Below are 19,481 nucleotides of genomic sequence, written 5' to 3' on the forward strand. Positions count from 1 at the left end.
ATTGATTGCTCCACAAATTGCGCAATTGCTGGCTAAAAGCATTGCAAAAGCATTCAACAACTATTGTTACCTTCCATTCCACTCCCTCTCTCTCTCCCTCTCTTTTGCTCTTCCTCTATGTATTCTATTCAGCTGTCCTGCGCTGCTTCCTTTTTGCTGCCATGACACTTAAGCTGCGATAAAAATTCCACTCGATAAGCATTTTGTTTTGCATCGCGGCATGGGCTCCGTTGGCTCTAAGCTGTTGCCAGCAAACAAATTCATGGCCATAATCGTTGTTGAGCAGCATGTGGGCAGAGAGAAACTCTCACTCCTGCAGCTCTGAGGCGCTTCTGAAGCCCCATACATCAAAAGAAAACAAAATAAACTGCAAAAGAAAATCAAGCGAGAAATAAATGCAAAGTAATTTATTGAAACATGCAGAGAATATGCTTTGAATGAGCTAAAAAAAAAAATAAAAATTCTTTCAGTATTTATATTCATTCACAAAGATAACAAGTAAGAAAACTCTACTCGACCCTACTCGTCCACAAGGTCCCCTCGCCCTTCGGGTAACTGATTTTACCAATTAAAATTTCAGGCCCCTAGCTCTTATGTATATCTTCAAGCATACGGACAATCGATTGAGTTCGTCGCGCTGATCAAGAATATATATACTTTATGGGCTCTGCCACGCCTCGTTCTGCCTTTTTCATTCAGATCGTTGAGGCCGTTTGGCATAGACAGATCAAACATTCTGAAGCTATCAATAGCTTAGCATATGGACTTGTCTTTGCTATTGCCGAAAATTAAAAAAAAAATATATATGACTTTTATTAAATAGAATAGTAAAGTAAGGCAAATGTAATAATACAAATGATAAATAATTTTAAAAAATCGTTAACTATATTAAGCAAATAAAACCGAAGAAAAGCAAAATATCTAATCAAATAAGGCAACAAAAATATAAATAAATTAAAAAAAGAAATACATAAATATTTACATACATACATTACATAATTATTAATAATTATTATTTATATACATAAATAAATCTGTAAAAGAAACTCCTGCCAGCGAAATGTTTATCTTTGAAATAGAAGCAATAACTTCATCATTTGCAGCTCTCTGAAATCAAACTCAAATGAGAAGACAATTAATATGTCAATGCTAAAGATTTATTATTATTCCCAATTTCAAACCTTTTGAGTATCCTTTGCCATTTGCTGCCCGCTGTTCTCAGCGCTGTTTGTTATTTTTGCAAATTTCAATGCCATTTGGTTGGCTGGCCAAGCCGAATGAGAGAGAGAGAGAGAGAGAGAGAGAACGGAAAAAAGACTTCATGGGCAGGCAGAGGAGTCAGCCAGTCATAATACTCATTATGAACGGCTTAAGCGATTTCCCCAGGGTCTGCACTAAGCCTCTTCACAGTGATTGAGATGCCCAACCACACACCCACACACATCCACACACACACACACACATATGGGCTTTATTTATGCATATGCATACACACATTTCTATTTATTTGCCGAGTTTTTCCTCTCTCGTTTTTTTTTATGTAAAAGCAATCTGAATGAAATCCGATTTGCAGTCTATATATATGTATATATATATATATATATATATATATATATATATATATATATATATATATATATATATATATGTATGTATATATGTTTTGTACTGCAAAGTCAGCAAATTGGCAGCAGGTAGAGAAGAAATATGCTTCTTCTTCTCATTATACTCGTTTAAGCTGCCAGTAGAGGAGTATATGGACTCGGTTCAATGGGTAAAACTATATATTTTATAGCTGGCATTGGATAGTTAATATACCAATAATTAGGTGTATATACATATGTGACTGTTGGGGGCGTGGCAAATCGGATTAAAATAAATAAATACATATACATATATATACACATATACATAAGTATATGGAATATTCTTGCGCCTGGCACAAGTATTATGGAGTCAGTTACACCCTACTGCGACACTCCGATTTGTTGTCAACATGATTGGACTTGCATGTTTGACAGAACCTGAAAATACGTAATAATTAACGTTTCACATAATTTGTACGTGCATATTTCCCATATTCCGTCATTTCATCGTGCGCCACGTGCGAGGCAAATGGACAACGTCGTCGTCTTTTTGGTTTTGGCTTAGTTTTTTGTTCTTTTGGCTAATGAAAATAATCTGTCATCAAAAAGCGTATGACAAAGGCAACTCCCTTTGATAGCGATGGGCACAGGTGTAGCTAACCCACCGCACCCATCTGCTCCACCTTCAGCCACATGCAACATCAATTACACGGCACACGCCCCACCCCCCTTCCTCCCGTCTCACTCCCTTTCGCTTGATGGATTCGGTTGACTCCCAACTATTAACTCTATGTGGAGTAGCTAAAAGGGTTGCGATTGCAGGAAATTGCATTTGTGTGGCCAAAATCAGATAAGATACAGATAGCAAATGCTTCATGTCCTGTGTCCTGTGACCTGCGTCCTGCGTCCTCTGCCCAGGATATCACATTAAAAGCGCATCAAGTTGAGCCGAAGCCGGCAGCCAAAGGCGCATCCAAGCAGCGGAAACTGTTGCTGTAATTAGATTGCACGAACAATCGAGAAGAAGGAAAAAGAAATCATCAATTGGATAGATTGGGAGCCACAACGAATATTGAATGCTCTTGCCTATGTGTGTAGTTGGAGCTGGTAACAAAAAGTACCATGATATAAAAATATTATAATTTAAAAATAATTAAGAATTCAAATTCTATTTAATTAAAAATATATTGAATTTTAAAAATAATTCAAAATTCATGTAAAATGTATACATAAAAAATAAATTTATTTACATTAATTTACACATTAAATAAATTTACATAAAAAAATATATTTATTACAAAAATAATAATAATTCAAGAACCATATAATTATTTAATTAGAAATTTTACAGCACTCTAAGGATTATAAATTTAAAAAATTAATAATATATTTGGTATATTGATTTTTAAATATATTTTTATAATACTCGCATATACATATGTACTTATTTATTGTCTATAGGACTTACATACATATATGCATAATATTTCAATTATTATATTATTCTTATATTTATTTATTTATTTTTATATTATTTTCTAATATCTCACATCCTTATTTATTTATTTTTATAAATTCATTTTTTTTTTCATTTCATTTTTTATTTTCCTTAATACATCTCATTTCCTTATTATGATATTTTTATTTATTTTTTTATTTTCTTTAATATCTCACATTTCTTTATTTTTGTACATTTATTATTTATTGTTTTTATATTTTTTCTAATATCTCTCTTTTCTCTATAAAGTTATTTTATATATATTTATTTATTTTTATATTTTTTTAAATATCTCTCATATTTGTATTTTTTATTTTTATAAATTTATTTAATTTTCTATTCCCTTTAATATCTCTCAATTCTTTATTAAGTTTTTATTTATTTATTTATTTTTATGTTTTCTTTAATATCTCGCATTTCTTTATTTATTTAAAAAAAAAATCATGTGATTTTCTATTCTCCCTAATATCTCTCCATTCTTTATTAAGTCATTTTTGTTATTTATTTATTTTTATATATTTTTAATATCTCTCATTGCTTTATTTTTTATTTTTGTATTTTTTCTAATAAAATGCATTTCTTTTTATTATTTTTATTTATTTATTTACTTTTATATTTTCATTAATAAATATCATTCCTTTATTTCTTTTTTAATTAATTTATTTAATTTTCTATTCTCCCTAATATCTCTCAATTCTTTATTTATTTATTTTTATTTATTTATTTATATTTATTTATTTATTTTTATTTTTCTATTTTCTTAAATATCTCTCATTGCTTGATTTACACAAGCTGTGCTCAGTTCGCTGCCTTAGTCAATATACCCTGCACATACCCTCTACGCAGCCCATTCGCTGGTCATTTGCGCCCCATTCACCCCGCCCCATTCGGCTTGGTTCGCCTTTGACCTGCCTAGGCTCGACTGTTGCTTTGTTTGCGTCATTAAATTAAATATCCTGCCCTGCTCCAACGGGCGAAAAAAAGGACCTTCTTCTGCTTCGTCGTCGTCGTCGTCGTCGTCTTCTTCTTCTTCGCCATCCACGACAGCATCATCAGCATCGCCCGTGGACACAATGCGCGCAATTTCTGTCATTTCCTTAATAGAAATCTTATCTTTTGCGACGCCCAGGCAGGAGGCAGCCGCGCTAAGCCGGATATCGCACCTCTGACATCTGCCAGCGCGAGCGACAGCCGGGCTGAGTGGCAAAGTGGACACTAACGGACACAGGAATATGTGTGCTACGCCGATAGTATATAGGTAGGGCTTATACATACATATATAATAGCCTTCGTAGTAACACTCAAATACACATTTCAGACAAGTTTCGAATAAAATTCCATTTTCTAGAACTGAGCTGCAATCGTACCAAGGAAGAGATGAGCTGCTGCTGCTGCCAGGTGCGGAAGGACCCCTGCCGAACGTGCGGAGCTGCGCCGCTCGCCGTCAGCTGCTCTGGCCGGCGGGTGGGTCAGTGCTCGTTCACGAATGCGCTCACCCCCTATCCGGATGAGATCGTTATGACGATATTGGATCGTATACTCTACTTCTTTGGTGCCACCAAAATCTGCCATCAGCTGGGTATGAGGCGTGGGCCAGGCCTTGGCTCTGCGAGGTCTGTTCAAAAAATATCGAATAGCTCCCTATCTAATACCTTCTGGGTATATTAGAGCGGTTTGTTCTCCTTCCCCTTCTTCTTCATCCGTTTACAGCCGCAGCGGTACTTTTTGAACAGCCCTCGTATACTTAATTAATCTTCCTCGATCACAAAGTCTTGCTCTAATAGGCTTCACAACCCTACACTCCTCCGCCCACAGCCAGCCCCCCATGCAAATCTCCGCCGCCTGTTTGCGCCAAGAGCAGCTGCACCTCGGTCACCTGCACGTCGGGCCAAATGTCCAAGTGCAGCATGTCCAGCAGCTTGAGCAATATCGACGGCGCCAAGTTGACGGGCAACTGCAAGTCCAAGACGTCCAGCCTGAAGTCCAAGAGCTCTGTGGGCCCATCCACTGGCGGCTGTGCCGGACCGCGCACGCCGCACGTCGACTTTGCCCATCCCGCTTGCGATAGCAGACAGCAGAGTGTCGACTCCGTCAGCCTATCGGACCGCATGAAGGTGTCGCTGTCGAAGGCCTCGATTGCATATGGCCGGCTCAAGTCCAAGCTGTCCGCCAATCTGCAGCAGCTGGGCAAGAAGTGGCTGTGGACGCGTCTGGTGCGCTCCGAGAACGGCTGTCACATCTACGAGGTGTACAAGAACTCGGCCAAGGAGCCGGACTCATGCAGCATGTCGGGCGACAAGGAGCCGGTCATACTCTTTCTGGTCACGCCCAACGGTCAGGTCATGCCCTTCGAATCGCTGTCGAATCGCTAGAACCATATGTGTCTGCATTGGGTATTCGAAATTTCTGTATGGCAAATAGACATTGCATAGTTTACCGTTATACATGAGTAATTTATATATATATATATATATATATGTTTTAGTGGAAAAGATTTTAAAAATATTTGAAATAAATTGTGAATGCTTATAATTATTTATTTATTATATCTAAAAATATAGATTAAATATTAAGTTTGACTCAATATAAAAATTAAACAAATTTTGAATACGTCAATATATAAGTAAGTACGAGTACGAGGTATCTTGTCGTCAGGTAACCCCTACGAAAACGCTTTTAATTATTATATATTGCATTACAACAAAAGTGAATTTGGAATTTTGGTCTAACAATTTATATATGAATGCATAATACTTGGTTGGGGACAGCATTTGCTGCTTAGAAATTACTTAAAAAACAAATAGAACTTCATTATGGTCATAATTATCACAGCAGCTTAGGCAATGCGAATGCCCTTGCGAAACAGCACATAGACCATGCCCATGCTGAGCAGCATGTAGAACATTAGTATGGCCACGCACTCGCCGCTGCTGCGCTCGCCCGGGTTCAGCGTTAAGTTGACGAGGCCCGTTAGGAAATTGCAGATCATGAAGTATGTGAGGCCGTTCAAATTGATAGTTTCCACTAGGGTGGGCAAAGGCGTCAGCTTCTCCGTCGGCGACATCAGGCAGAGCTCGAACAGAAACGAGCAGAGCAGCAGCAGCAGCGTGCCAATGCCGAACAGCCAAAGGACATAGCCCGCGTTGAAGGTGACGCGTGCTATGCCGCAGGGAAAGACGCTAGCGAAGACCAACAGCCAGGCCGCAGCTGTTACCAGCAGCATTTTGCGCAGCTTGATTAGGAACTGCCCATAGTTAAGCTTGTCCATGGCCTTGTACCACCTGCCGCCCCAGGCGCTGAGCAGATAGAGCGAGGTGCAGCCAGGCAATGCGCTCAGACCCTCGCGATTAGCGCTCAAGAAATTATCGCGGTTGCCTGGCGACATGACATACGCTGAGAGACCCTGCTGCAAGAGCAGCTCGTGAAGCACAAGAATAGCTGTAAATGATATCGATTAGTTTAGTTGGAGCCTCTAGCTACTCGACGACTCACCCAGTGACAACGGCAACAGCTGCTTGTCGGAGCGTGCGAGCAGACTGCAGAGGCTGGCCAACAGCTTGGTAAGGCCCAGCGTAAAGAACGCATTCAAATGTTTGCCGTATTCATGCTCGTCCTGCTGGTAGTTGATCAGCGTGATGACCACAGTGCGTGCCAAGCCAAGCAGCAACAGGGGAAAGACAACCTTCAGCACTCGCCTTATGTCAGCCAAGTTCTGGGCACGCTGCGAGACCACGCCCATTGACATGACGAACATTCCTATGCCGATGTCCATTAGGGCGGCGCCATACTCACGACTCTTGCGCCACGCAATGGGGAAGGCTCTGAAGTCCACAGCCAAGATGACGCAGCCAGTGCAGATGTAAGACGCTGCTCTTAGCAGGGTTATTGCCGGAGGCTTCTTGCCAACCTCGTAGACGTGTGTAGCTGCAGCTTCTCGCCAAGTTCCACAGCGCAGGAGCAGCAGAGCGATCAATGTTGAAACCAGTATGCAGTAGTGATTATTATAGGAACTAGTCACTGTATTGCTGCAGACTGTGGGCAGGGCGATCAGAAGGAATTCCAGAAGGAAACGACACAGAGAACGCTGTGACAAGCGATGGCAGAGCAGCTGCGATAATGTGAGACCCAGCAACGTAGGCAATATTATCGGCAAAACACTTAAACTGTCTCGCAGTATAGCCCAAGGGCAGTAGGTCTGGCCCTTTCGCACAGTTTCGATATCCATCGAACTGCAGACAGGTTGCCCCATGTAGCTTTGGAAGATGTGAAGTGGCGCTGATAGCAGACATTTATCGGCGGTAACAAAGGCATCGTAGTGATAGATTTTAGTGAAAGTAGCTCCCGAATGACCCATAATAAACAGAAAATAGAGTAAGTAACCGGTCTTTCGGATAAGGTTTACACAAACTTCCAAACGCGTATAAACAAAACACTGCTGATTTCGAAGCGTTGCCACAGAGGCGGAAATTTACCAAAACACTAAATTCTAAACAATTAATCATCGCATCGTTTGCAAAAGCAGACATTTGTGATTTGAAGAAGTTGCCACTCTTATCGGATGCCGCCACAATCGAAATGTTATCGACTTTTAAAGGTGTCATATCGAGAGTCAGTTTACTTTTAAAAACAAATAAATGCATTGGTCAATCAAATCACAAAGCGTTAAGATTAAACTAAAGCTCATCATGCTGTGCTAGTGCTGCTGTTGCCTGCTGGTAATCCTTATGGGCACGCACCGCTATGGCTGCTTGAGTCACCAGGCGCTCAAACTCATCCGCGTCAAAGCGATAATTGGTGAATTTGGCATGGGCACCGCCATCCGGATGGTGACCCTCATCCTGTGGATAGACCAGATCGCGATGCTCCCAGGTGACATAGTGTACGCCACGCAAGCGTGCCAGATCCTTGTAACAGTTGGGATCCTCGCAGTTGTACAGCTCGAACAGACAAGCCCAATTGGGCAGAAAGAGCAAATGTGTCAGACCCGCGCCATGCATGCCAATCAACATGTCCGAATTTCTTGTAATCTCCAATTGGTCAACAAAGGAGATGCTGTACGAATATAGTCCCATGAAATATAGAATTTAAAGTGTTTATCCATGTTTTACCGTTCGTATGAGACACGCTGTACTTCGTAATCCTCATTGGCTTCAAGTCTGGCAAGCAACTCCTGCTCGTTGAGCACCTGTCTGTACTTTGTGCGACGAGATAGATAAGTGATGCGCAGCTTCCTTACTGGCGGCGGCCTGTAGGGTATCTGCAGTCGATGCAAAATGAACTCAGAGAAGGCGCGAAAGAGTCCGCTGTTGGAGCAACCCTGGATCTGTGGAGAAAAGAGATAGGGATTAAGATAAGATAATACTGCAGCATTGATCACTCACAATGGGCGTATTATAGAAGAGGCCAAAGATCATGCGCGGCAGAAGCGGCAAAACAAGATTGCGGAAACAAATCCGTTTGCCCTGCACCTCGCTCAACGTCCAAATGGGGCGCTGTGTGAAAGCCTTGAACGTGTCCCGGAAAGGCGAGTCATACGGATATGTTTCCCAGATGATAATCTGCACATCTGTGTTGAATGCAGCCGGATGGGACTGGTTGACAAAGAGCGAGGCATACAGATTGAAGAAATCGCAGAAATGGTGATACATGTTATAAGTGGCGTCGATCTTCATGATGAAGGTGGGCGCGTTGACGACCAGGTCGCAGGCTCCGCTCTCCAGCACCGGCTGGGGCAGAACATCGAAGTAGCGCAGCTCAGGCGCCCACGACTGCAGCGCCGAGCCTATGTGATCCATTTCGCCCTGGAGACGCGTGCGATTCAGCTCGCAGTGGCCCAAAATCTGGCCAGGCTTCAGCACGTCCATGTGGTATCGGATGCGCTCCTTGCGCTGCGGCAGATCGCGGAGATCGATGAGTAAGTTGCGACCACGGCAGAAGCGCAGGTAGCGCGTGCACTCCAGCGAGGAGTCCGACAGATACTTGGGCATGCATTGCGGCGTCAGTTCCGACAGTTGCTGCTGGATGAAGCCGAAGTCCGCCTGGTAGTAGAAGGTCTGCACCTGCGCCTCCTTGCTCTGCACCCAGCCGGTATGTTCACCGGGACAGTGAGGCGTCTGGAAGCGCGCCTCGGCGGTGCAATTGCGCTCGTGTCCCCAGCAGGCGGGCGACTCCACGCGAATCTCTTCCACTTGTTTCTTGAGCTTGGGAAAAGTGTTGAGGTAGCGTATGAGATGATCGGATGGCAAATTGGGCAGCTTCACCACATCCGAACTGCTTTGGGCAAGTATCTGGCTCAGCTGGAGCGCATTGAAGAGTATTAGCAGTGGCAGCATCCTTACAAGACTATTTTAAGTACATTCGTTTCGTTCACTGAGCTTTCTCGTTGCAGCTCTTCACATTTCACATCAGCGGCTGCATTTCATGGCCAACAATGGGCAGATGATCTCACTTGTTCGGCTGATAGATGATGATTATGATTTAGTTAATTCCAACGACAGCAGCCGTCGCGCTCGTCCATCAAAAAGGTGCTACATGCCAAGACGAAGAAAGAGAGGTACAAGAAAAACCTGCTTGGGACCGGCAGCTGTTCGTGACAGCTGTTCAAGAGACAGGGTGGCCATACCATGCAGAATTATAAGCAAACGCGATATGAGAGACTAGACCATATTATAACATACAACATCCATACATAGCTCTTCAATATGCAATCACATATACATTAATTACAAATTCCTTGAAGTGGTTTCATGAACACTGCAACATCATAACACACTCTGACGTCACACATGCCTGAGCAACTCGACTGCCCATGCTGCCACCTTGTGAAATACGCGCATGTGTCTGTGCGAGCAGCTGGTCTCATTGCAAATCACATTTGACTTCTTGAAGGGTATATATTTTTCTTCTGCGTATACATTTTTAATTAAAGCACGCAATTAAAGCCAGAAAAGGCGTTTAATTGCAGCCAACTACAATGCGTAATGTGCCGAAATCGTAAGTATTAGAATAAAATACAATATTTTCAAATGATACGTTATGGAAATTTGCCCTACAGACTCGGCGTATTAGTTACAACACCTGGCGGGAGCGCAGCTGGAGGAGGCGCCACAAACAGTGGCATATCGACAAGTGGCAGACACAATAGCTTGGAGGACATCAATCTGGATCAATTTCTGAAGACCATCAACTATGAGGACACGGTCAAGCAGCTGGACATTTACTATGGCATCGGTAATTAGCAAAAATCAAACGGAAGCACCATTCTCTATCGAGCTGCATTCGTTTTATATAACCTTGGCGGCGTCTGTGTAGGGCAGCCAATTTAGCTTTAATTTACTGCCACGATGCGACGCAGCGCGTTCTATTTATAAATAGTTCGCAATGTTTGCCCCTAAATAACGGCAGCTGTTTGGCCAGCGTCTGCGATTTGTTGCTCTCCCTCCCTCTGTATTCTGTCTCGCTCTCTCTCCCTCTCTCACGCGCTCTGATCGCCACGGCAAATGAACGGTTTGTTTATTTACATTTGTAAACAAAGTCTCAAAGCATGCTGCCGCGGCATGCGTGCTAAAGCCATTGACACTTAACTAAATTCTAATTTATATATGATAGCGAGTGTATGATGAGTATAAGAGACATACACACAGAATTAGTTCGTGCTAATTTCACATTGTATTCTCCTAAGTCATCTCCTGTAGAACGAGCAACACATGCTTACTTTAGCTTACTCTCTTCACATATGCTAGTAGTTAGAGGGAGATGGGCGCACTCCCACTATTTAATGACTCTGACTCTGAATGTCACCCAGACGTGGGCTTGCCTACTCTCCCTTGCTCTCTACATACATATACGTGAGCGATAGTAGCAACGCACACACTCAAAGGTTTGCTGTCGCTCCTGCATGATTGATGCGATGGAATGTATAAGAGTGTGTGTGTGCTTGAGACGAAATCTGTTACATTTATTTATTTGTCTGCTGTAATTTGAATACCTCGTTCATGAAGGTGGGTATATTGACGACTGATTTATAAATATATTTATTGCTTAGTCCGTCGCAGTCATATATTAATTTTGATATTTTTACCATTCTCCCACCTTTAGTTAAACGCCAACTGCTGCGCTACCAGAGCCCCATCACTGGGCTGTTTCCGGTGATGAGCACCGACCAAGTCGTGGGCTCGGTACGGGACAGTGTCTACTGTGCAGCGGCAGTATGGAGCCTGTATCAGGCCTACAGGCGCATTGACGATGATCGCGGCAAGTCCTACGAGCTTGGCCAGAGCACAGTCAAGTGCATGCGCGGCATTCTGGAGTGCTGGGTGAAGCAGGCGGCGAGGGTGGAGCTCTTTAAGCAGCGTCAGTCCAATCAGCATGCGCTGCACAGCAAATTCCAATTGCACACGGGCGAAAAGATATATCCCGATGAGTTCTACAATCACTTGCAAATCGATTGTGTGAGTAGGAAATGCAGTACTTGACTCACCGAGGCTTGACTAACCGAGATACCTTTCCATTGCAGGTCTCCTTGTATTTGCTGTTTCTGGTGCAGATGATTACATCGGGACTGCAGATCATATACACGCACGATGAGGTGGCCTTTGTGCAGAATCTGGTTTACTATGTGGAGCGCGCGTATCGTACGCCCGACTTTGGCATGTGGGAGCGCGGCTCCAAGTACAACAATGGCACTCCAGAGATACATGCCTCCTCCATAGGTAGGACAGTTAATTTGAATTGTAGATCGTTACTGATCATCTATATTTTAGGCATGGCCAAGTCCGCTTTGGAGGCCATCAACGGCTGCAATTTGTTTGGCGAGAAGGGCGCCTCCTGGAGCGTCGTCTACGTAGATATTGATGCGCACAATCGCAATCGCAGCATCTTCGAGACGATGCTGCCGCGTGAATCTAGCTCCAAGGCAATATATTCATATATTACTATACATATCAGCCTATGTAAAACCTCTCCCTCTTTTAGGGCGTGGATGCATCGCTGCTGTTGACACTGTCTTTCCCAGCGTTTGCCTCACACGAAGATCGTCTCGTTGAGCAGACCAAACAGAATGTGGTCAATCGCCTGCGCAGCAAAATGGGCTTCAAGCGCTTCACCCGCGACGGCTTCCTCAGCAAAGCAGAGGACAAAACGCGTCGCTATTACCAGCCCGGCGAGCTGAAGGAGTTCGAGGGCCTTGAATGCGAATGGCCACTGTTCTTCATAACCATGATCATCGACGGCGTCTTCAAGAACAACAATGAGCAGATTGAGGAGTACCAGAATGATTTGCGCCGCTGCCTGCACACCGATGCCAACGGCGATCCAGTCGTGACCATGTACTATGCGCCCGACGGCGAGGGCTCCTATATGCGTGCGCCCTCGCAGTCCCTGTTTCTCTGGGGCCAATCGTTCTTCATCATCGCCCAACTGCTGACAGCTGGACTGCTGCACATTAACGAACTGGACCCCATCAGGCGCTATTTGCCCAGCTACAATCGTCCACGCCGTGCGGGTCGCTACTCCGCATTTCAGGTAAGTTCATGGCGGAGCGGGTAGAGGGTACTTCTCACATATCTATCTATGAACATCAATCACTGGCCCGGGATCAGGGGCTCAGCTATCTGCCAGCGCCGCCGCTGCTGCTCTTTACTGTGTGTCTGCTGTGTGTGTCTGCGTTCGCTGTCTAATTGGTATTCGAATTGATTTGTAATGTTCTCTTAATCTCCTTACCATGGGTTACGTATTTGAATTGGCTATTTAATACTACTTATACCATACACATACATACATATAAATCGTGTACATTTTTTTTACTACCACGTACATACTACTGCTACAATCGAAAACGAAATCAAAAAACCTTATCGTACTTATCCACAATCCCTAAAATATTTCTATTGGTTGGCATACAATATTATAAACAGGGCAAAGCTTTCGATGATAAACACAAAGTAAGTAGTCCCACAAATTCCATATGCTACAAAATTACTCGCACCCAAGTAGAACGTCATAAGCGATCTATATACATACATATGTTATCCAAATTTTTTGTATACAAAATTTATGCGCTTTTTTTTTTAACTTTTATCAGTTGTTTCTGCACATTAGAATAAAAATTCTTATCCAAATTCAAATATTTGGCGACACACACACACCAAGCACTGATCGAACTATGCATATGTATATATATACATTGTATATAGAGTACATATTCGGCATTATAACGATCCATCCCAGCAGGAATTTCAGTTTTGGGGAGCTTCTTATCGACTTGAGGAAACTTTATAGTAAACAAAAAATGCTCAACATTTTTGTATTAATTATTTAATTGATTATTTGGGCTGGCAAAGAATTTAATCATTTCCTGAGTTTTAAACAAATTTTGAAAAATTAATTCCAAATTTATTTATTCAAATTCTAGATCAATTATTTTTCAATATAGAGCAAAGTTTTATTAAAAACACTTTTTATAGAGTGGTAAGGACTTGTATCAGGTACATTCCTTTTATTTCTTTTTTTTTTTTTTTGTTTTTTTTTTAGTTCAGTAATTCTCCTATAAAACATATCCCCACATTTCCTACTGGGATGCACATATACATACACACACACACATACAAACTTAAAATACTTATGCCTATTAGCTATTTAGTGTAAAATATAATCAAGAAATAATAATTTTTTACTTGTGGCTGTGTTAATTGTATATAGTGACATTATTTACCCTCCTCTGCTTATTTGTATCTAAATCAAACAAGTTTTTTCTTTACTCTTTTCGGTACTCTGTTCTTATCTATCAAAAAAAACAAAAAAACCAAAACCAAAAAAAAAACAAAAATCAATCTACTGCATATTTTGTTCCTACACACGCTCTTCTACTACTACATAAATGCATAGGCTAAACCGGGCACTGTAAGTAATGGTTCACCTAATCTTGGGCATCGACCCATCTACGTAGTATTCAGTTTGGCTTCTTGTTCCCTAACCGTTATGTACTTAACCCATCAAAGCAAGCAATTAAATAGTTTAAAGTTGATTTTTTTTGTTTTCTATAATTTTTAACTACTTTGTTTGATTTGCGGGGGGCGCTTCCACAAGACTAGAAAAACAGTTTGCGCTACTTTCGCTTGAATGCGATCATGAATCAAGTTTGTTAACCTATTAAAAGCCCTTGTTAAATTATTTATTTCTCTACTAAATAATACCATCACGAACCAAAATTAAAATAGAACCGACGCGTACCGCTAATATTGGATACCCCGCAGGTAATTTGTCACTCAAGTAATATCAGCGGGCTCTCAATCTCAATCTCAATCTCATTGCGCGTTGTCTAGGCAACAAATTGGCAGTTCAAATGGCAAAGAATTTCCTAAATTTCGGTTTCACCATCTCTAATTATCTGTGATATTTATTTTATTTAATAAAACGGGGCTGCAAAATCTAAAAAAAAAAAAAATGTTTAAAAACAATTAATAATAAGTAAAAAATGATTTAATTAATCGACAACAAGAATTTTAATTCAAGAAAAGAGTTGCCGATGTAACATAAATAATAAAAAAAATATATATAAAAAATAAAATAAATTAAATAAAAAAAAAAAAAAAAAAAAAAAATATAGAAATCTATATTTAAATTTTTTTCTATAAATTGTTTCTTAAATAATTTATTTCATTCATAATCCGAGCAATCGAAAAATATATATATAAAAAATATAAAATTAAAAATTAAAAAAAAAAAAATAAAATAAAAGAAATCTATATTTAATTTTTCTTTTTCTTTAAATTGTTTCTTAAATAATTTATTTCATTCATAATCCGAGCAATCAAAAAATATATATATAAAAATAAAATTAAAAATTTTAAAAATAAAATAGAAGAAATCTATATTTAATTTTTTTTCTATAAATTGTTTCTTAAAAAATGTATTTCATTCATAATCCGAGCAATTAAAGCTTTTAAATTGCATTGTAATTGATTTGCAGCCTTGTGCGTAATACAAAAATTATTCTCACCCAATAACTAAAATAATTTTATTTTTGTGTCTGTTTAAGTCTTAAACAATGTACAATAAATTATGCCAAACCCTTTTTGTAATTAATTTTATATGTTCCTTGTACATTTTGCTATTCTATTGTGTTTTTCATTTTCTCTTTTAGTGTTTTTGTCCGTGGCATGTTTGAAGTCATCAACACCTCTTTGTCCTGTATGCTCCACACCTTTCCCAGCTCCTCAAACCCTCCTCCTCCCCCGCCCCCTTCACTTTCTGTGTCTCTTTTATGATTGTTATGCTATGTTGTTTTTCTGCATTTTGGCATTTGGCTAGCATAATTTTTTACACACTCATGTAAAGAATTGGCTCTATGCATTGTCTAACTCCTTAATATCGGAATGCCGTGGAGTCTGTCAGCCTTGCTAACTGTTTTCGATGCTTACAGGGCACCGCCACAGACCTGGTGGTGCAAATCGTGCTCATCGCTGAGTCGATGCGCCTGCAGGCCATGATGGCCACCTACGGCATACAGACGCAGACACCCCATGAGGTGAGTGAGTACAGTTATTGCACTTTATGTGTATCACTAATTTCTCGCTTGCTCGCTTACAGGTGGAGCCCGTGCAAATCTGGAGCTCAACGGAGCTGATCAAGGTCTATCAGCATCTGGGCGTCAATCACAAGGTCGGCCTCTCGGGCCGTCCCCCGCGTCCCGTTGGCTCGCTGGGCACCAGCAAGGTCTACCGCATCTGCGGCATGACTGTGCTCTGCTATCCGCTCATCTTCGAGGTGTCGGACTTCTATTTGTACCGCGATATGGCGCTGCTGATTGACGACATCAAGACAGAGCTGCAGTTTGTGGGCAAGTATTGGCGTCTGTCGGGCCGGCCCACCGTCTGCCTGCTGATACGCGAGGAGCACATGCGGGATCCGCAGTTCAAGGAGATGCTGGACCTGCTGGCCATGCTGAAGAAGGGCTACTGCGACGGCATGAAGGTGCGCATCGGCCGACTACAGAATCTCATCAGCAGCTCGTGCATCGAGCACTTGGATTTCATGAACCAAAACGATCTGACAGACAACGAGAATGCCTTTTCGCAAATCAATCACGAGTACATAGGCTATCAGTCGCTCACAGATGTGCCCAAGGCACTGACCTATGTGGAGGAGAAGATCTCCGTGGCAGTAAGTTGAGCCCTTCCCTAATCTGAAACTGACCGGATTAACTTTCTCTTACCTTTCTCTTGCCTAGCATTTTGACAGCAAACCCACGCCGGATATCATAAATGCGCTGCGCAGCACCGAGTCCATCTACTGCCTGTGCCAGCTGTGGGGCATTCTGCTGAACCGCGAGGGCCCCCACTTCGAGGTGAATGGCCTCAATGTGAGCACGGCCTTGACGCAGCTCTACCATCGCGCCGGCTCGCTGCGCTATTGGCGCGCTGTGCGCTACTGTTCCTCGTTGCTGCACCATATTGTTGACTCCATCAGTCCGTTTATCACCACTGTGCTGGTGAACGGCAAGGAGCTGACCGTTGGCATTATCGGCCAGAAGGAAACGGTCTTCGATAAGCCCATGACCCCAGCGGAGATTCAGAATGTGATGTACACTAGTGTGCAGCCGTATGATGTCATCCAGGCTGTGCTGCAGCAGGAGGTGGTGCTCTACTGCGGCCGTCTGATTGCCACCAATCCGTCCATGTTTCGTGGCATCCTGAAGATACGCATTGGCTGGGTGCTCGAGGCTATGCGCATCTATCTGCAAATCTCTGGCCAGCAAAGCATCGATGTGGACAATCTGTCGCCCTTCCAGGTGCGCATTCTGCTGCAGAAGGTGCTCACAGTCAGCGAGTGGGCTGTAGAAGAAAAGTGTGTATACATGGCATGAGGAGTATTCCAAGTGTCCTATTGAAACTCTGCAAATTCTCTTGTAGGCTCACCACGCTGCAGCGCCGCCAGCTGGAGGGCTGCCTGTGCCGTGTGCCTAAGCACTTCTACAACAAGATCTGGGAGATTCTGCAGCGCACTCCACAGGGCATTCTAACGCAGGGACATCATCTGCCCGCCACACCCACACTGACGAGCATGAGTCGCGGCGAGCTGACGTTCAATTTGCTTGTGGAAGAGACACTAATCTGCATCGATCGGCCCGAACGGCGGCAGATAACCGTGGAGCTACTATGCATTGTGGCCACCATACTGAATCGGTAAAGCACATCCTAAAAAATTGATACTAAAGACGTAAATCTAATACTTCATCCTTTTAGCAATCCGGAGCTGCATTTCAAGCAGGCGCTTGATTTGGATGGCATCATTGCCGAGGCCTTTGCCATGTACTGCAAGGACAACAATATACAGAAACAGCCCCAGTCGTCGGAGCAGCAGGGCCAGAGGCAGGAAGATCTGACCGCCTTCTATTCTCTGCCCTATTCGGAGACCACCGGCTACTTGGCCCGCGCAGCCGTCAATAAAGTTCTGCAGGGCGGCGTCTTCTCCACATCCGAGGATGACGTGCAGCTCGACGGGGATCACTTGCACGATGACAATTGCAAGGTCTCCTAAGATATGTCGCTTAGCCCTTGTACATAGCATATCTTTGTTGACCGAAAGAGGAAAATACTTGTACCACTATCCAAAGTATATCGAATTTCATAGCCTGTTCTGTTTTGATTTTAATATGTGCTACCTATTCATCTTCTTGTCCTGTTAGTGTTTAATTAAATGTTATCTATATAAATAAGGCCGATTGTTCTCTCTGTTCTATTGTGACCCATAGAAGGCGGCAACTACTAACGAGCCGTACAAGGCCGGGCTACGCCTCTTAGTCTAGTTTATTGCAAACCACAACAAAATGTTGCACCTGCCCGGGGCAGTGCTTAGTTAATAGGTCAGTTGCAAGGTTCTTTTTGTGCAAGCCTCTGGCAAATCTGTTTGACTTGTCAAGCCCTGCAGTTCGGCTTTATGCAAGGTCTATCGATTACGTGCCAGTGCCCTCCAGTTATATCACCTTCAGGCCTTTGTGGGGCTATAAAAGCAACGCGTTCGTTGCTCACTCTGTTTAGTACGTTTACAGAGCTTGACGAGTCAGCATGCGAGCACCCGAGTGGATGAGCACTGAAATGGCGCGGCTCACGTCCAAGCTGGAGCGCTATAAGCCCACAGGCAGCGGCTACAATCGCATACAATCCATTCGCCTGTCCAAGAGTGTGACGCAGATGCTCAACAATCCTTTGCCCAACGCAGCGGCGCGCGCCAACTCCATCAAAGCCAGTCAAAAGCAGCCGAGTGGCCAGCAGGAGAACGCCTTTACGACTCCGAGGCGGCGCGGTGTGCTCAGTCGCAGCGAATCCCAATGGGAGGAGGTCTATCCAGCCATCAAATTCAATCGACAGCAGAGCAACGACAGCGCCAACAGCCTCGACAGCAGCGACAGCAAATTTACGCACTATCGCAACTGCTCAACGCGCATTACATGAACGAGTTGTAAAGAGAAAATATATTTACGAATTTTATATTATTTATAAATGTGGCGAAAAATCTTTTTATTAAGTGCTTAAATTTGTTAAATAAATTGAATTCCGATGTCTTGTCGAGCTCGGAGGAGTCCAATTGAAGTTTCCATTGAAGATTTGTACCTAAAGTAAATTGGAGCTGAAAAATAATATATAAAGATTTGAAGACTCAAGATCTTCAAGAATAAGACCTGAGAGTTATAAAATTGTCTTGCTTAGACTACCAAAATATGTAGTTGGGCTTGTTCAGTAGACGAAACGAGACGTAGTCGGGTAGGGTAGGGTAGGGTAGTTCCACTCTAAGATTACAAGCAATTTCTGTTCCACAATTAAAACTATTCAAGGGGTTAGATTAGAACAATTCATAATAAAAGATCTTGAGATTTTTTCCTATATATGAAATACATAAATTATTTTCAGTCCTCAGAGCTTTTCATCCTGCAAGAGCTGACATATTTAAATTTTAAAAATATATATACTTTGGATTTTATAGTATAAAATATGTAGGTCATCTGATGGCTTTATATGTCTTGATTTTAAGCTCACACATAATTCAAACTAGAAGAATATTTGAACAAATATTTCATTATGCGAGAAAAAGAATTCTTTTTGGATTGCAGTTAGTTTTTTTGTTTTTCAATATTAATCAACTTAAATTAGGTACAATTATTTTGTTTTTATTTATTAAATAGTTCATTTAAGTTTTACATTCAATTTGTTCGTTGCTTGGTACAAAAATTAGTTTAGGTATTTTTTTTTCTGATTTTTTTTTTTTACATTTATGAAATTTGTTTAAATATATATAAAATAGCATGTAAATTTTTAGTTGGCGTGTGTGTGTGTGTAGTTCAACTATAGCTAATTGGAGATTGCCTATTCGATCTACATATGCATATGTATTTAGTATGC

The 19,481-nt window shown here is 42.0% G+C and overlaps 5 protein-coding genes across 10 annotated transcripts; 3 read left to right on the forward strand and 2 right to left on the reverse strand.

Moving 5' to 3' along the window:
• Positions 1 to 4,349: 4,349 nt before the first annotated feature.
• LOC108649719 (uncharacterized) lies at positions 4,350 to 5,545 on the forward strand. Its single transcript, XM_018098744.3, has 2 exons — positions 4,350 to 4,663; positions 4,900 to 5,545. Exons 1-2 carry the CDS (start codon positions 4,462 to 4,464, stop codon positions 5,454 to 5,456), a joined length of 759 nt encoding a protein of 252 aa, XP_017954233.1. The 5' UTR covers positions 4,350 to 4,461; the 3' UTR covers positions 5,457 to 5,545.
• A 176-nt stretch (positions 5,546 to 5,721) lies between these two features.
• On the reverse strand, positions 5,722 to 7,522 carry PIG-Wa (Phosphatidylinositol glycan anchor biosynthesis class W a). Its single transcript, XM_018098732.2, has 2 exons — positions 6,577 to 7,522; positions 5,722 to 6,522 (listed from the first exon to the last, which is right to left on the reverse strand). Exons 1-2 carry the CDS (start codon positions 7,436 to 7,438, stop codon positions 5,921 to 5,923), a joined length of 1,464 nt encoding a protein of 487 aa, XP_017954221.1. The 5' UTR covers positions 7,439 to 7,522; the 3' UTR covers positions 5,722 to 5,920.
• A 148-nt stretch (positions 7,523 to 7,670) lies between these two features.
• Positions 7,671 to 9,675, reverse strand: Eogt (EGF-domain O-GlcNAc transferase). The gene is made up of 3 exons (XM_018098729.3): positions 8,466 to 9,675; positions 8,193 to 8,407; positions 7,671 to 8,136 (listed from the first exon to the last, which is right to left on the reverse strand). The coding sequence occupies exons 1-3, from the start codon at positions 9,414 to 9,416 to the stop codon at positions 7,758 to 7,760; spliced, it is 1,545 nt and encodes a 514-aa protein (XP_017954218.1). The 5' UTR covers positions 9,417 to 9,675; the 3' UTR covers positions 7,671 to 7,757.
• A 239-nt stretch (positions 9,676 to 9,914) lies between these two features.
• Positions 9,915 to 17,800, forward strand: LOC108649701 (putative phosphorylase b kinase regulatory subunit beta). Of its 6 annotated transcripts, none has more exons than XM_018098719.3 (13): positions 9,915 to 10,077; positions 10,139 to 10,314; positions 11,182 to 11,534; positions 11,600 to 11,795; positions 11,847 to 11,998; positions 12,058 to 12,606; positions 12,999 to 13,025; positions 13,969 to 13,983; positions 15,506 to 15,610; positions 15,673 to 16,245; positions 16,313 to 16,929; positions 16,995 to 17,267; positions 17,328 to 17,800. In XM_018098719.3, the coding sequence occupies exons 1-13, from the start codon at positions 10,058 to 10,060 to the stop codon at positions 17,620 to 17,622; spliced, it is 3,351 nt and encodes a 1,116-aa protein (XP_017954208.1). In that variant the 5' UTR covers positions 9,915 to 10,057; the 3' UTR covers positions 17,623 to 17,800. The 6 variants fall into 6 exon arrangements, with proteins under 6 accessions (XP_017954208.1, XP_089113073.1, XP_017954209.1 ...); XM_089256947.1 differs by lacking the exon at positions 13,969 to 13,983 and adding an exon at positions 14,301 to 14,336; XM_018098720.3 differs by lacking the exon at positions 13,969 to 13,983.
• A 244-nt stretch (positions 17,801 to 18,044) lies between these two features.
• On the forward strand, positions 18,045 to 18,585 carry LOC108649728 (uncharacterized). Its single transcript, XM_018098755.3, has one exon. It carries the CDS (start codon positions 18,150 to 18,152, stop codon positions 18,534 to 18,536), a length of 387 nt encoding a protein of 128 aa, XP_017954244.1. The 5' UTR covers positions 18,045 to 18,149; the 3' UTR covers positions 18,537 to 18,585.
• Positions 18,586 to 19,481: the final 896 nt, after the last annotated feature.

The sequence above is a fragment of the Drosophila navojoa genome, chromosome 3, assembly GCF_054131105.1.
Source record: "Drosophila navojoa isolate 15081-1374.11 chromosome 3, UAZ_NAV_1.0, whole genome shotgun sequence".
In the NCBI taxonomy this organism is placed as follows: Eukaryota; Metazoa; Arthropoda; class Insecta; order Diptera; family Drosophilidae; genus Drosophila; species Drosophila navojoa.

Coding starts and splice junctions, on each gene's coding strand:
- LOC108649719 (XM_018098744.3), top strand. CDS start 4,462: ATGAGCTGCTGCTGCTGCCAGGTGCGGAAGGACCCCTGCCGAACGTGC. Junction 4,664..4,899: donor CAAAATCTGCCATCAGCTGG/GTATGAGGCGTG, acceptor CTCCGCCCACAG/CCAGCCCCCCATGCAAATCT.
- PIG-Wa (XM_018098732.2), bottom strand. CDS start 7,438: ATGGGTCATTCGGGAGCTACTTTCACTAAAATCTATCACTACGATGCC. Junction 6,523..6,576: donor GCTGTTGCCGTTGTCACTGG/GTGAGTCGTCGA, acceptor TATCATTTACAG/CTATTCTTGTGCTTCACGAG.
- Eogt (XM_018098729.3), bottom strand. CDS start 9,416: ATGCTGCCACTGCTAATACTCTTCAATGCGCTCCAGCTGAGCCAGATA. Junction 8,408..8,465: donor TCTTCTATAATACGCCCATT/GTGAGTGATCAA, acceptor TTTTCTCCACAG/ATCCAGGGTTGCTCCAACAG. Junction 8,137..8,192: donor CAGCGTGTCTCATACGAACG/GTAAAACATGGA, acceptor ATATTCGTACAG/CATCTCCTTTGTTGACCAAT.
- LOC108649701 (XM_089256947.1), top strand. CDS start 10,058: ATGCGTAATGTGCCGAAATC. Junction 11,535..11,599: donor ATCACTTGCAAATCGATTGT/GTGAGTAGGAAA, acceptor TTTCCATTGCAG/GTCTCCTTGTATTTGCTGTT. Junction 15,611..15,672: donor AGACGCAGACACCCCATGAG/GTGAGTGAGTAC, acceptor GCTCGCTTACAG/GTGGAGCCCGTGCAAATCTG.
- LOC108649728 (XM_018098755.3), top strand. CDS start 18,150: ATGCGAGCACCCGAGTGGATGAGCACTGAAATGGCGCGGCTCACGTCC.